Below are 17,219 nucleotides of genomic sequence, written 5' to 3' on the forward strand. Positions count from 1 at the left end.
GATAAAATGCAATTGTGTTTGTTGTCCATAGCTTATGCCTGCCCATACCATCACCCTACCGCCACCATGGGTCTCTTTGTTCACAACGTTGACATTAGCAAACTGCTCGCCCACACGGCGCCATACAGTTGAAACCGGGATTTATGCATGAAGAGCACACTTCTCCGGCATGCCAGTGGCCATCTAAGGAGAGTATTTTCCCACTGTAGTCAGTTCAAGGTCCTCACCAGGGTCTTGAACAACGAGCATGCAGATGAGCTTCCCTGAGATGGTTTGTGCAGAAATTCTTCTGTTGTGCAAACCCACAGTTTCATCAGCTGTCCAGGTGGCTCATCTCAGACCATCCTGCAGGTGAAGAAGCGGGTGGGGACATCGTCCCCACAGTGACTGTACGTACATACCCCAACCAGAATCCATGGGTTACAGGCAACATTCGCACTGAGCTAAAAGTTAGTGCTGCCACTTTCAAGGTGCGGGACTCTAACCCGGAAGCTTACAAGAAATCCCACTATGCCCTGCAACGAACCATCAAACAGGCAAAGCGTCAATACAGGGCTAAGATTGAATCATACTACACCGGCTCCGATGCTAGTCGCATGTGGCAGGGCTTGCAAACTATTACAGACTACAAAGGGAAGCACAGCCTCGAGCTGCCCAGTGACACGAGCCTACCAGATGAGCTAAATCACTTCTATGCTCGCTTCGAGGCAAGCAACTCTGAGGCATGCATGAGAGCATCAGCTGTTCCTGAACGACTGTGTGATCACGCTCTCCGTAGCCGACGTGAGTAAGACCTTTAAACAGGTCAACATACAGAAGGCTGCGGGGCCAGACGGATTACCAGGACGTGTGCTCCGGGCATGTGCTGACCAACTGGCTGGAGTCTTCACTGACATTTTCAACATGTCCCTGATTGAGTCTGTAATACCAACATGTTTCAAGCAGACCACCATAGTCCCTGTGCCCAAGAACACAAAGGCAACCTGCCTAAATGACTACAGACCCGTAGCACTCACGTCTGTAGCCATGAAATGCTTTGAAAGGCTGGTAATGGCTCACATCAACACCATTATCCCAGAAACCCTAGACCCACTCTAATTTGCATACCGCCCAAACAGATCCACAGATGATGCAATCTCTATTGCACTCCACACTGCCCTTTCCCACCTGGACAAAAGAAACACCTATGTGAGAATGCTATTCTTTGACTACAGCTCAGCGTTCAACACCATAGTACCCTCAAAGCTCATCACTAAGCTAAGAACCCTGGGACTAAACATCTCCCTCTGCAACTGGATCCTGGACTTCCTGATGGGCCGCCCCCAGGTGGTGAGGGTAGGTAACAACACATCTGCCACGCTGATCCTCAACACTGGAGCTCCCCAGGGGTGCGTGCTCAGTCCCCTCCTGTACTCCCTGTCCACCCACGACTGCATGGCCAGGCACGACTCCAACACCATCATTAAGTTTGCAGACGACACAACAGTGGTAGGCCTGATCACCGACAATGACGAGACAGCCTATCGGGAGGTCAGACACCTGTCCGGGTGGTGCCAGAATAACAACCTCTCCCTCAACGTGATCAAGACAAAGGAGATGATTGTGGACTACAGGAAAAGGAGCACCGAGCATGCCCCCATTCTCATTGACGGGGCTGTAGTGGAGCAGGTTGAGAGCTTCAAGTTCCTTGGTGTCCACATTACCAACAAACTAGAATGGACCAAACACACCAAGACAGTCGTGAAGAGGGCATGACAAAGCCTATTCCCCCTCAGGAAACGAAAAAGATTTGGCATGGGTCCTGAGATCCTCAAAAGGTTCTACAGCTGCAACATCGAGAGCATCCTGACCGGTTGCATCATTGCCTGGTACGGCAATTGCTCGGCCTCCGACCGCAAGGCACTTCAGAGGGTAGTGCGTACGGCCCAGTACATCACTGGGGCAAAGCTGCCTGCCATCTAGGACCTCTACACCAGGCGGTGTCAGAGGAAGGCCCTAAAAATTGTCAAAGATCCCAGCCACCCCAGTCATAGACTGTTCTCTCTACTACTGCATGGCAAGCGGTACTGGAGTGTCAAGTTTAGGACAAAAAGGCTTCTCAACAGTTTTTACCCCCAAGCCATAAGATTCCTGAACAGGTAACCAAATGGTTACCCGGACTATTTGCATTGTGTGCGGACTATTTGCATTGTGTGCGGACTATTTGCATTGTGTGCAGACTATTTGCATTGTGTGCGGACTATTTGCATTGTGTGCAGACTATTTGCATTGTGTGCAGACTATTTGCATTGTGTGCGGACTATTTGCATTGTGTGCGGACTATTTGCATTGTGTGCGGACTATTTGCATTGTGTGCAGACTATTTGCATTGTGTGCGGACTATTTGCATTGTGTGCGGACTATTTGCATTGTGTGCAGACTATTTGCATTGTGTGCAGACTATTTGCATTGTGTGCGGACTATTTGCATTGTGTGCGGACTATTTGCATTGTGTGCAGACTATTTGCATTGTGTGCGGACTATTTGCATTGTGTGCGGACTATTTGCATTGTGTGCAGACTATTTGCATTGTGTGCGGACTATTTGCATTGTGTGCAGACTATTTGCATTGTGTGCAGACTATTTGCATTGTGTGCAGACTATTTGCATTTATTTCTTTACTTACCTACACACACACATACTTTTTTTTCGCACTATTGGTCAGTAAGCATTTCACTGTAAGGTCTACACCTGTTGAATTCGGTGCACGACAAATAAACTTTGATTTGATTTGGAGGTCTTGGGCTGGTGTGGTTACACGTGGTCTGCGGTTGTGAGGCTGGTTGGACATACTGTCAAATTCTCCAAAACTACTTTCGAGGCAGCTTATGGTAGAGAAATGAACATTCATTTATCTGGTAACAGCACTGGTGGACATTCCTGCACTCAGCATGCCAATTGCACTCTCCCTCAAAACTTGAGACATCTGTGGCATTGTGTTGTGTGACAAAACTGCATATTTTAGAGTGGCTTTTTATTGTCCCCAGCACAAGGTGCACATGTGTAATGATAATTCTGTTGAATCAGCTTCTTGATATGCCACACCTGTCAGGTGGATAGATTATCTTGGCAAAGGAGAAATGCTCACTAACAGGAATGTAAACAAATTTCTGCACAAGAGTTGAGAGAAATAAGCTTATTGTGCGTATGGAAAATTTCGGTGATCTTTTATTTCAGCTCATGAAACATGGGACCAACCCTTTCCATGTTGCGTTTATATTTTTGTCCAGTGTATATTGGTGTAAGCAGTACCTGTAACTGGGCTGTAGGCTTGGCTGATGTTGGTGATGACATTTGTGTGGACCAGGGTGGTGCCAGTATTGAATGGTCCCGCAGTGTTACTTAAACTAGCAAAGACACCTTTGGTCTCAACACCGGGGAGAAACATTATCATTAATTTTTGAGCATAGTTGAGAAACGTATTCTATGCTCCAATTGCTATAAGAAATAGCAGGTACTTTTTTTTGCAAGACAATGTGACAGATGAGACTTTTCTGAACATCTGTTTGTTTTATCTGTGTAGGTCCAGCCCTAACTTGTGTGCTCTGTCACCTCTGGCCGCATTGCAAATGGCCCAAAAAAAAACAATATGGATGTATGATCTCTGTGGTAACCTGTCACTGTTTAGGGTGAACTCTCAACACTGTATGCAAAAAGGTTTTATTGTCTTTAGGAATTCAGCTATCTACTGTACTTGGCACACCCCCCTCAGGCCATCATAAATAGATGGAACCCCCTTCCTAGAGGATGTTGGCTGGTCTGTTCTCATTGGATATCTTATTTTTATAATCTTTGGTTTTGTCTGGGGATTGGTCAACAATTGATTTTGAATATAAACAAGTCAGATCTGGTATGCATGGACTGAAAGTAATTTCTTCTTCTCTTATCTTGTATCCGGCCCATAGATAACGGTTGCTTGAAAATGCTCCTCTCTTTTAGGTTAGCCAATAGGCCTGTGGCCTTGCGGATCTGATTAGTTCATGCTTTGTCTTGTAAATTAACCTTAGGAACAGCATGCCTAGAATTATGCTTTGTTAATGTCAGTATTGCCTTGTAACTTAAACATTATGCCTTGTAAGTGAATCGAATAATGTTCCATACATTTGCCATAAGTATTTGCCACTCGTGATGATCATTTATTGATCTTAGTCCGCTAAACTCACAATGATGGGACCTGGTTTTACTATCAAATTAAATGGAGTCAGATGGTCAGATTTATTAAATGTAGATTGTTAAATATTATTCAGCACTACACCTGCCTTTTCTCTCTAGCTCCACCTCTCTCTCTGGCTGTCATCCTGGTTCCCATGGGGAATAAAACAAACATCAGTTGAGCCTTATTTCAACCAATGGAAACAAATCTCTTGTTCATAGTCGGACATACTGTATGTTTGCTACCTGAATTCTCTCTCTTCAGCTCCTCCACCTCTCCCTCACTAGCTCTACCTCTGGCCCCAATAGTGGACAGTTCTGCAGCTGCTTGGGTCGAAAAACCCCATCAATAAACATTAAGGTAATCAATTCATCAGTGTAATGTTATAATGTGTATAATGCTTTAAAAAAATGCATTGCCATCAAATGTTTAGAAACAACCTCGGCAAGAATCACGAGCAAGAACATGTTTGTTACAGCAATACAAACTCTCCATATAGGAAGAAACCTTGGGAGGAACCAGACTGGCGGAGGGAGTACTGTATATTCTGTTTGTCTGTATATTCTGTTGTCTGTATATTCTTTTTATTGTCTTTATATTCTGTTTGTCTGTATATTCTGTTTGTCAGTTGTCGTGGAAATTCAATACCAGGGACACTTGAAGTCAATCTTAAATGAATCAGTATTTATTGTCAGCAAGCTGGAGAGGTCACAGTCAAACTTAGATGCATAAAGTACCGGTCAGAAGTCAGCTTCGTCGGGCCAGTCCCATTTGATCTATTAAATACTGCTTACTCAGACAAGTTACATAGGCATGGTTCATAGGGTTGGTTCCTGCTTGTGTCTGGCACCGTCTCCTAACTTAATTTATAGGCCATATTCTGGGCGTTCTGACAGATGGTCCTAACGAGGGGGTCATGTCCCCCCCCCCCCATATCTTTACCAAGCAAAAGCAGGAACCAAGGATTATTTATGACACGAAACAATATGAACATTTTCAAGGCTGTCTCTTCACGTAATAACATTTTCTTCACACTGTATATTCTGTTTATTGTCTGTATATTCTGTTTATTGTCTGTATATTCTGTTTGTTGTCTGTATATTCTGGTTATTGTCTGTATATTCTGGTTATTGTCTGTATATTCTGTTTATTGTCTGTATATTCTGGTTATTGTCTGTATATTCTGTTTATTGTGGCGGCACCATTTCACACAGTCAAATTCCTGTACATGCAAATGTTTTTGAATAAAGGTGATTCTGGAAGGTCTGACACTGATGTGCCCGAGACAGACAGTACAGCAACACCAGCAGATCTACAACACCCCTCATTCTGAAACAATGTCTCTTCAGAACTAATGGAGTCTACTGGATACAGTGCCTTCAGAAAGTATTCACACCTCTTGACTTTTTCCACATTTTGTTGTGTTCCAGCCTGAATAAAACAATTTTTAAATTGAGGTGTTGTCGTCACTTGCCGACACACAATACCCCATAATGTCAGTGGAATTATGTTTTTTGAAATGTTAATTTTTTTATTAAAAATGAAAATCTGCAATGTCTTGAGTCAATAAGTATTCAACCCATTTGTAATGGCAAACCTAAATTAGTTCAGGAGTAAATATGTACTTAAGTCACATACTAAGTTGCATGGACTCACTATGTGTACAATAATAGTGATTAACATTATTTTTTAATGACTACCTCATCTCTGTACCCCACACATACAATTATCTGTAAGGTCCCTCAGTCAAGCAGTGATTTTCAAACACAAATTCAACCACAAAGACCAGGGAGGTTTTCCAATGCCTCGCAAAGAAGAGCACCTATTGGTAGATGGGTAAAAAAAAATCTGACATTGAATATCCTTTTGAGCATGGTGATGTTATTAATTACACTTTGGATGGTGTATCAATACACCCAGTCACTACAAAGATACAGGTATCCTTCCTAACTTAGTTGCTGGAGAGGAGAGAAACCGCTTAGGGATTTCACCATGAGGCCAATGGTGACTTTAAAACAGTTACAGAGTTTAATGGCTGTGATAGGGGAAAACTGAGGATTGATCAACATTGTAGTTATTCCACAATACTAACCTAATTGATAGTGAAAAGAAGGAAGCCAGTACAGAATACAAATATTCCAAAACATGCATCCTGTTTTCAACAAGGCACTAAAGTAATACTGCAGAAAAATGTGGCAAAGCAATTCCATTTTTGTCCTGAATACTAAGTGTTATGTTTGGGGCAAATCCAATGCAACACATTAAGTACCACCCTACATATTTTCAAGCCTAGTGGTGGCTGCATCAGGACTGGGGTGTTTTTCAGCATACAGCAGATACAGAATAGAGCTAAGCACAGGCAAAATCTTGTAGGAAAATCTGGTTCAGTCTGCTTTCCACCAGACAAAGGGAGATTAATTCACCTTTCAGCAGGACAATAACCTAAGACACAAGGACAAATATACACTGGAGTTGCTTACCAAGAAGACAGTAAATGTTCTTGAGTGGCCAAGTTACAGTTTTGTCTTAAATCTGCTAGAAAATCTACAGTATGGCAAGACCTGAAAATGGTTGTCTAACAATGATCAACAACCAATTTGACAGAGCTTGAAGAATTTTTTTAATAATAATGGGCAAATGTTGCACAATCCAGGTCTGGAAAGCTCTTAGAGATTTACCCAGAAACACTCACAGCTGTAATGGCTAACAAAGGTGATTAACATGTATTGACTCAGGGGGTTCAATTCTTATTTACACATGTTAGAATTTTTCTTCCACTTTTACATTAGAGTATTTTGTGTAGATCATTGACAAAAAATGACAATTAAATCCATTTTTACCCCACTTTGTAACAACAAAATGTGGAAAAAGTAAAGTGGGTTGAGTAATTTCTGAATGCACTGGTGTTGTTGAACCAATACGTTGGGAATTTAACAGGTGTCCTTGGTGCAACATTTTGAGTTCATATCAAAAGACTGGGTGATGTAACAGAACACGGGTAAAAGATTAGTTCATACAATGTCCTCCAATGTTTGGGGTGTTTAAAACCATGGGAGAGTCAAACCTGTTCAAGATCACTCCTTTTCACTTTAAAGATTGCTTATAGAAGTCTGTCTAATGCTGATCTACCCTACTTTAGCCTTTTTAGTAAGTGGATGGATTGGTGTAGTATGCTGACTGGCTTTATCTTGAGCCTCAATGGGATAAGCTTGTCCAGGCGGATAACCTGGAGGGACACTACGGTATTGTGTTGCTTTAAAAAGTTGATAGGTAGCCTAGGAATGAACCAATAACCTGGCAGTGGCAACAGGTTTCTCTGTGGTTCCTCTTATATAAGACTAGTTAGGCCTGAACAGGTGGCCCCAACATGAACATTTCCAGTCCAGCTAGTTTTACAGGTGCGAGAGAATGTGTTGTGGACGTATGAACTCTGAACAAAGGGAATTGACAGTGAAACTTAAGTCTTTCTTCACCTGTTGAGCACCGAGGATCAAGACAGTGAGGTTTTCAAAGACAGAAAAACATTTAAATAATAGTAAAGGTGTACCATAACTTTAATACAGATATGGCATCAGTCCTGTCCGAGCAACTCCAGTGCCCAGTGTGTTTGTGCGTTTTCACCGACCCGGTGAGTCTACCGTGCGACCACACCTTCTGCCGCCCCTGCATCAGCGCTCACCTGTTGCAGAGCTCAGTGAAGAGCCAGAGCCGCTGCCCAGAGTGCCGCGGCCCTTTCAGCCAGAAGGATCTCCGGGCTCACCGTGTCTTGACCAATATGGCAGATGCGGCTCGAGAGGAGGAGGAGAGCGGCCTCGCAGCGAGGGGACCAGAGTCACCGCAGGGACACACTGTAGCCTCAGAGCTGGTGTGTCCAGAGCATGACGAGAAGTTCAAGTTGTTCTGTGAGACAGACCAGAGGTTGGTGTGTGTGATCTGTAGAGATGGAGAAAAGCACCGGGGACACACGTTCACACCTGTGAAAGAGGCAGCAAAGATCAGTAAGGTGTGTAGGTCTGTGGCAGCACAGTTCTTTTTAAACCTCATAATTGTACTTATACTGCCGTGTGAACGTCTTAAATGGTAAGAGATGTATATTATATAACTTTGCTGGCCTGTAGGTTTCCAAGTCTATATATGTTTAATTTCCTCAATCTGTTTTAATGTTCTATACAACAGTAAGTAACTTGATAAAACTTGCAAAATCTCTTTCTCTCTCTTAATTTCTCTCTTAATCTCTTTCTTAATCTCTCTCTTTCAATCTTGCCCTCTTTCTCTCTCTCTGTCATAAATATAATCTTTAAATCTGTAAACGTTGTTAAACCCATGCCAAAGTAGGCTACATGCCATGCATTCTCTCAGTCACAAGGAGTGTTGTGGTATGTATCTGTTCGAGAGCTCTGTTGGCTCTCTGGCCAGCATTCAATCAGATGTGCGTTGTAGACAAGGGCATTGTATACCGACAATGCACCTTTTAAAGTCAATTTCCCAGATGTTCACAGAGATCACATTCACAATAAACGCTGCCGATGTCGCCTCAAGCGGAAAATTATCTTTAGATGTCAAATTCTGCTCCTCAAACCAGGCTCTCTGTATGTGTGATAAATAAAAAGGCATAAGCGACATAAGCAGTCACTTAGGGCCCGCGGCCGCTAGGGGTACCCCCAACTAGGGATGTTAACGGTTAACCGTTAAAGCCGCCGAAAATACATTTGACCAGTCAAGCTTATCGGTCTATAGGTTCATTTGCATAATTTTGTGGAATTAAATTGTCTCATTTGTATTTTCGTTAGTCGTCATGCATCTTATTTGTCACACATATAGAGAGCCTAGTTTGAGGAGCGGAATAGCCTACCACCTGTCAGACAGCATGAGAGTAGCTCCTCAAAAAGCCTGTAGGCTACTGGAGTGAAACCTGCTTTTGTAAGCCTAAAAAATAACAATTCTATATGTAATCGTGTGTTAAAAACATGTGGCGACGATTAAAAAGTAGCTATTTCTATTTCTCAATCTCAACTTGTAAACCGCGCCTCCCATTCACCATTTGGATGCCTAGGCCTACCGTTGACTATCAGCGTATCACCCACCACTTTGCAATGTGAGCTTGAGCCAGTAAAATTGTTTTAAACCTTTTTTTATCCCTTCTTCTCCCCAATTGGTAGTTACAGTCTTGTCCCATTGCTGCAACTCCCGTACAGACTCAGGGGAGGCGAAGATCGAGAGCAGTGCGTCCTCCAAAACACAAACCAGCCAAGCCGCTTCTTGATACAATGCCTGCTTAACCCAGAAGCCAGCCGCACCAATGTGTCAGAGGAAACACTGGCAACCGTGTCAGTGTGCATTGCGCCCGGCCCGCCACAGGAGTCGCTAGTGCACGGTGGGACAAGGACATCCCTGCTGGCCAAACCCTCCCTTAACATTCTGACCAGACCGCACGCACGCACGTGTGCGTCTGCGTGCGCCATCTCACATTTGGATTTTGTCCCCCCACACCAGACGCTATCAGGACAGGCAGGTTGAAATATCAAACATTTTACCTGAAATGCACAAGGTCCTCTACTCCGACAATTAATCCACAGATAAAACGGTAAACCAAATTATTTTCTAGTCATCTCTCCTCCTTCAGACTTCTTCTTCTTATTTGGTCTTGATATGGCGGTTGGCAACCAACTGTAAGGTACATTACAACAACCGACTGGAGTGTGGACCTCAGTTCATCTTTCAATCACCCATGTGGGTATATTCTCATAAAAACCAATGAGAAGATGGGAGAGGCAGGACTTGCAGCGTGCTCCTGGCCACGCAGACACTCGCTGATGCGTGCGAGCAGTGTGGGTGCAATGATTGAATAACATGTACAGTATGTGTACATTTATTTTGCAACGCTCACGCAGGCGACGTGTCCGGTCTGGTCAGCATGTTAGACCACTGCGCCACTCGGGAGGCCGGGCTATAGCCTTTTTACTGTAAGATGATAGGCTCGCTATTGTTGCATGTTTCCATTAAGCTCTTAATGAAAAATGTCCGACCCTTGTATGCATGTGTAACCGATATGAAATGGCTAGCTAGTTCGCGGGGTATGCGCTAATAGCGTTTCAATCGGCGACGTCACTTGCTCTGAGACCTTGAAGGAGTTGTTCCCCTTGCTCTGCAAGGGCCGCGGCTTTTGTGGCACGATGGGTAACGATGCTTCGAGGGTGGCTGTTGTCGATGTGTGCGGAGGGTCCCTGGTTCAAGCCCAGGTAGGGGCTAGGAGAGGGACAGAAGCTAAACTGTTACACATGCACAGTATCAGAGAGGAAGAGGCGAAGCGAGAGGTTCACTCTCGCCAAAATCTGTCCAAAATAAATCCAATGTGTTTCTATGGGCTTATTTTGGGACTAATCTTGTCGCCTGCCTTCCCGCCTTGGGACGACTCCCATTGTTAGGGCGGAAACATAAGCATCTCGTCATTATATACATATCTCTGATAGTATTTTCTGTTGGTCACGTCATTTTACTGGTTGGACATTTTCTTACCGTTTGTTGACCGGTTAATGAGGGTCAGTTAGTCGGCAGAATACCGACCAGGCATGCAAGGTACGTGCCCAGAGGTCCTGACCTCCAGGGTGCCTCCATTGATATTGTTAGTCACTCTCACTCAGATATCATTAATATGGCATAAGTCACTGTAAAATATGTAGAATTGCAGGAAATTAGCTTTAAAACGGCAAAAATGTATCTCCGCCCCATTGCAAAATGAGTAGATTACATGACATGTTTTATTTTTAAAAATTGCTTGCTTGGTAGGGGGGCATTTGATTGAATCCTGGTCTCTGTGTTGTTAGAATGTTCTGAGGGGAGCTCTGGGGTTCCTGGTGAAAGAGAACCGTGAAATGGAAGGACTGAACCATCAGCAGGCCTCTGAGATCATCAAGACCAAGGTGAGGGCATCTCTTTCTCTCTCACTCACACCTACACATAGTACAGAAAACATGCAACACTGCATAGAACATGTAAATTATCAACCCAACCACGCTGATAGATTTAATCTTGCCCAAAACGAACTGAATTGATCTGGCAACTGGAGGGCTGCTGGGTTCACATCCTCAAGACATTCCCTTACCGTTGTGCCTTTGGGTAAGGCCCTTAACGCCACAACATACTTTCCATCCAGTGGCGTTGCACTGCAGCTTGACCCTGTGCTCGTCTCAACTGTATGTGTGATGCGTGTTGTCTTGGGGGGGGGGGGGGTTGAGAACGGCGCAGAAGACACATTTCTGTTGGCTGTAACTAATGGAAAATAAAGTTGTATTGTATGTGTTATTGTATTGAATCATTTACTAATATGTGAATGTGACTTTAGTAAAGCTTGAAGAAAGTGGTGTGTCATACAGTCAAACCTTTCCATCCCATCACAGGAGAAGTCTAAAAGCCTGTCGGCTCACATCTCCTCCTGTTTCGAGGAGCTGCACCAGTTCCTGAGGAGGAGGGAGGAGGAGTTGAAGGAGGAGCAGGAGAGGGAAGAGAAGAAAACTGTGGCGGCCATGTTGAAGAATGATTGTGTGATAGAGAACAGGCTGATGATTGGGAGGGAGATGGAAGTGACTCTGCAGTCTGCTCTGGAGATACCTAAGTCTGACCACTTTCTAGAGGTGAGAGGAGTCTCACAGAGTCGAGTTACTGGTTGTCTTGTGGTCTGCCTTTCATAATTAGTGATTTGATGTGTGTGTATGTATGTGTGTTCACAGTGGTGGAGTGTAAGAGGCCATCCTGTTATTGAGGGGATGAAGATGAAGGACACAGCCAAACCTAAGTGCAAAAACATTAAATATACACACGTGAATACAATGACATGAGCAAATGTACTGTACCAGTCAAAAGTTTGGACACACCTACTCATTCAAGGGTTTTTCTTTATTTTTACTATTTTCTACAGTATAGAATAATAGTGTAGACATGAAAACTATGTAATAACATATGGAATCATGTAGTAACCCAAAAAGTGTTAATTAGGGCTAGGCCCCTTTTTTCTCCACTTCCTGTCTGAATGACGTGCCCAAAGTAAACTGCCTGTAGCTCAGGCCCTTAAGCCAGGATAGGCATAGAATTAGTACCATTGGAAAGAAAACACATTGAAGGTTATGGAAACGTTAAAATAATGTAGGAGAATATAACACAATAGATATGGTAGGAGAAAGTCCAAAGAAAAAACAACCAGAATTTGTTTTTGAGAGAGACCATTCTCTTAGAATTGCAAGAGAAAGGTCATATTGAAAATTAGTTCCCTGAATGCAAATCCTATGGCTTCCACATGGTGTCAGCAGTCTATGTTCAAGGTTTCAGGCTTGTACCTTCAAAAACGAATAAGAAATATCAGTTTTAGTAGAGGGACACAGTCTTGGAAATTCGTGTTTGCGCGCGCCATGAAGACATTACACACCTGCTAAAATCGGTTTCCTATTGAACATACTTCTTTCTGAAACAAATATTATAGTTTGATGACATTTTAGGGTATCTGAGGAGTAAATACAAATGTATTTTGACTTGTTGAAACAAAGTTTAGGGGTAGATTTTCGGATTCCTTTCTCTGCAAGTTGAACGAGTGGATTACTCAAATCGATGGCACCAACTAAACTGACTTTTTGGGATATAGAAGGACTTTATCTAACAAAACGACACTACATGATATAGCTGGGACCCATTGGATGACAAATCAGAGGAAGATTTTCAAAAAGTAAGTGAATATTTAATCGTTATTTGTGAACGTATGAAACCTGTGCCGGTGGAAAAATATTTTGATGTGGAGCGCCGTCCTCAAACAATCGCATGGCATGTTTTAGCTGTAATAGCTACTGCAAATCGGACAGTGCAGTTAGATTAACAAGAATTCAAGCTTTCAGTAGATATAAGACACTTATATGTACATAAATGTTTAAAATCCATAATATTTATGATTATTTATTTGAAATTGCGGTCCCTCCAGCTCCATCGGAAGTTGTCCCGCTAGCGGGACTCCTATCCCTAAGAAGTTTTTAAACAAATCATAATATATTTTAGATTCTTCAAAGTAACCACCCTTTGCCTTGATGACAGCTTTTCACACTCTTGGCTTTCTCTCAACCAGCTTCATGAGGAATGCTTTTCCAAGGAGATCCCACATATGCTGAGCCCTTGTTGGCTGCTTTTCCTTCCCTCTGCAGTCCAACTCATCCCAAACCATCTCAATTGGGTTGTGGTCGAGTGATTGGGTAGGCCAGGTCAACTGATGCAGCACCATCACTCACCTTCCCGGTCAAATAGCCCTTACACAGCCTGGAGGTATATTCTGGGTCATTGTCCTGTTGAAAAACAAATGATAGTCCCACTAAGTGCAAACCAGATGGGATGGCGTATTGCTGCAGAATGCTGTGGTAGCCATGCTGGTTAGGTTTGCCTTGAATTCTAAATAAATCACTGACAGTGTCACCAGCAAAGCACCCCCACACCATCACACCTCCATGCTTCACGGTGGGAACCACACATGTGGAGATCATCTGTTCACCGTCTCTGAATTTCACAACAAAGACACAAGGGTTGGAACCAAAAATCTCAAATTTGGTCTCATCAGACCAAAGGACAGATTTTCACCGGTCTCATGTCCATTGCTCATGTTTCTTGGCCCAACCAAGTCTCTTCTTCTTATTAGTGTCCTTTAGTAGTGGTTTCTTTGCAGCAAATCGATTATGAAGTCCTGATTCACGCAGTCTCCTCTGAACAGTTGATGTTGAGTTGTTTCTGTTACTTGAACTCTGTGAAGCATTTATTTGGGCTGCAGTTTTAGGTGCAGTTAACTCTAATGAACTTATCCTCTGCAGCAGAGATAACTCTGGGTCTTCCTTTCCTGTGGCGGTCCTCATGACAACTAGTTTCATCATAGCACTTGATGGTTTTTGCGACTGCACTTGAAGAAACTTTGCAAGTTCCTGAAAGTTTCCTCATTGACTGACCTTCATGTCTTTAAGTAATAATGGACTGTCATTTCTCTTTGCTTTTTTGAGCTGTTTTTGCCATAATATGGACTTGGTCTTTTACCAAATACGGCTATGTTATGTATACCACCCCTTCCTTGTCACAACACAACTGATTGGCACAAACACATTAAGAAGGAAAGAAATTCCACAGATTAACTTTTAACAAGGCACACCTGCTAATTGAAATGCATTCCAGGTGACTACCTCATGAAGCTGGTTGAGAGAATGCCAAGAGTGTGCAAAGCTGTCATCAAGGCAAAGGGTGGCTACTTTGAAGAATCTCAAATATAAAATATATTTGGATTTGTTTTGTTTAACACTTTTTTGGTGACTACATGATTCCATATGTGTTATTTCCTCGTATTCATGTCTACACTATTATTCTATAATGTAGAAAATAGTAAAAATAAAGAAAAACACTGGAATGAGTAGGTGTGTCCATACCTTTGACTGGTACTGTATGTATAGGTCCTGTATTGCCTTCTGAGAGATGTGTTGTGTCTTTTAGACCAATATGGCCACCAGTGTCCCTACGATGAAGTATTGCTTTGATAGGAAATGTTTGTTCCAGACAGTCTAACTCCAAAATGGTGAACTTTTTGTGGTGGTTTCAACCCTGTCTGTCTCAGTTACAGGTCAAGGGTTAGAGGTCTGTCTGTGACCCCTGACTCTCTCAATCTCGGCCTCTACGAGACTCACCTGCCCTTCTGCATGTGGAAGGAGATGCTAAAGGTCGTCAAACCAGGTGAGAATGAGTACTGACTGAGGAAACCAGGTGATAATGAGTACTGACTAAGGAAACCAGGTGAGAATGAAGACTGACTGGGGAAACCAGGTGAGAGTGAGGACTGACTGAGGAAACCAGGTGAGAGTGAGGACTGACTGAGGAAACCAGGTGAGAGTGAGGACTGACTGAGGAAACCAGGTGAGAGTGAGGACTGACTGAGGAAACCAGGTGAGAGTGAGGACTGACTGAGGAAACCAGGTGAAAATGAGGACTGACTGAGGAAACCAGGTGAGAATGAGGACTGACTGAGGAAACCAGGTGAGAATGAGTACTGACTGAGGAAACCAGGTGAGAGTGAGGACTGACTGGGGAAACCAGGTGAGAATGAGGACTGACTGAGGAAACCAGGTGAGAATGAGGACTGACTGAGGAAACCAGGTGAGAGTGAGGACTGACTGGGGAAACCAGGTGAGGAAGAGAACAGGGGGAAGTGTGTGTCTCTAACTCCATCTCTCTCTCTGTCTGTTGAACTCTTCCCCTCAGTTCCTGTGCGCCTCACCCTTAGCAGCAGTGATAATTCCTATTTAAAGGTATCAGAGGGTGGGGCCAGTGTCAGGCACGCAGACCAGGGCGGCTTCGGCTTCAAGTACTACCGTGACTACGCCGCCACCAGCACCGTCGTCTCCACAGAAACCGTCCAAACAGGGCAGCACTACTGGGAAGTGGAGGTGGGGGGGAAGCTGGACTGGGGGGTGGGGCTGAAGGTGAAGGAAGATTCCTCTCTGGAGTCTGTCCTGTCTCCAGAGAGGGAGATAATGTTGCACCTGAAGCCTGAGAAGGGCCTGGTGTTCAGCCATGATGGTGTGGAGACGCCCCTGATGGCTGCTGGTGGTGACCCAGGTACTCAGGCTGAGGCCCAGGCCGGGCCTCGTAGGGTCGGGCTGTACCTAGACTGTGACAGGGAGAGGGTGTCCTTCTATGATGCAGACAGCATGGTTCTCCTCCACTCCTCATGGTGCAGCTTCATCTCCCCGTGTTCCTTATGCCTCTGCACCGGGCCGTACATGGAGGGCCGCAACACTAACCCATTGACTGTCTGTTGGTACTGACCCAGCGGGCAAACTGGTTGCAATGACGTCATTATGATATATTTTTCTGACGTCATGGTCAGGTTTTGTTCACGTCTTTTTAGTAACCAGAAAAGGATGTATAAAATAGTACTTATTTTCATGATGTCTTCAGTTGGTAGTTATATAGTATAGTTATGTGGCATGTTCTAAACCAAAAAATAAATGTAAAAAGTTGTAATTTGGATAGAAGTCACATGCCAAATTTTGCTTGCTGGGGACCTGGCCAGGGTGTCCACTACCTTTCTTGATTATGTTGAGTATTTCAGGAACTATTTACTAGTTAGAATTATCAAATGATCAATTTTGAGTTCATCCTTTTCTAAAATCTTTTTTACATTTTTATTGTTGACGTTAGGGGCATATTCTGTTAATAACTGCTTTGTGGTGTCCTTTTTAAGTAATCTTACCATGTATTTGTTGGTGAAGGCAGGGTTATGCTTTGTGGACAAAAACCCTCCAGAAAGAATGTGTCCCCCAAGTTTTGTTTCCCCATAAAAATAAATATATAAATCTGTTGCTGTGCCCTGTGCAAGGTAACTTTACTTGACTCTAATTGCTCCAGGGGTGCTGTACAATGGCGACATGGCCGTGACCCCACTCCCTGCGGGTGTCTCAGGGGGTGTTGGGATTTGCAAAAAACACATTTTCAATAAACACTTGTGTGTAACAAGATAAATATAAGCGACCCCAAATTATTATGAATTACCATGCCAATTTTGCGCTTCCGGGCCTGCCAGTAGTGCCCAATCTCACAATCTGAGGAGGGGGCGGAAGGGGGGGATGTAAGAACGTAATATTTAGTAGTTAAAATCAAACAATATATTCTGACTTGGCACTGGTACCGCCTTCATTACCTTGTTTTTGACCGGGTTTTTTTCTCACAGAGGGAAAACATTCACTTTTACAGACAGCTAGCTACAGATTCTATGCTAGCTTTGTTAAATTTTGGTAGCGCTTAATAATTACAGCTAGTTAATGGCTATGCTAAGAAAAAAGCCAAGAGAATAAAAACTGAGGACTACCAAACCTAGAGCGATGCCGAGCTCACCAAGCATTCCGCTAGCCAGACCACGAGGAGCCGAGCAGCACTACCCGCAAATCCCCCACACCACCTGCTGATCAAAAAGAGCCTGGGCCTAGCACCTGCAGCACGAGGGTACCACCACAACAAGCACCTGTTT

General features: G+C 43.7%; 1 protein-coding gene across 1 annotated transcript; it reads left to right on the plus strand.

Annotated features, from left to right (window-relative positions):
• Window positions 1-7,599: 7,599 nt before the first annotated feature.
• On the plus strand, window positions 7,600-16,672 carry LOC129841909 (nuclear factor 7, brain-like). Its single transcript, XM_055910266.1, has 6 exons — window positions 7,600-8,195; window positions 11,017-11,112; window positions 11,590-11,823; window positions 11,920-11,984; window positions 14,811-14,926; window positions 15,452-16,672. The coding sequence occupies exons 1-6, from the start codon at window positions 7,758-7,760 to the stop codon at window positions 16,015-16,017; spliced, it is 1,515 nt and encodes a 504-aa protein (XP_055766241.1). The 5' UTR covers window positions 7,600-7,757; the 3' UTR covers window positions 16,018-16,672.
• The last annotated feature ends 547 nt before the right edge of the window (window positions 16,673-17,219 follow it).

Source organism: Salvelinus fontinalis, unplaced genomic scaffold, assembly GCF_029448725.1.
Source record: "Salvelinus fontinalis isolate EN_2023a unplaced genomic scaffold, ASM2944872v1 scaffold_0002, whole genome shotgun sequence".
NCBI lineage: Eukaryota > Metazoa > Chordata > Actinopteri > Salmoniformes > Salmonidae > Salvelinus > Salvelinus fontinalis.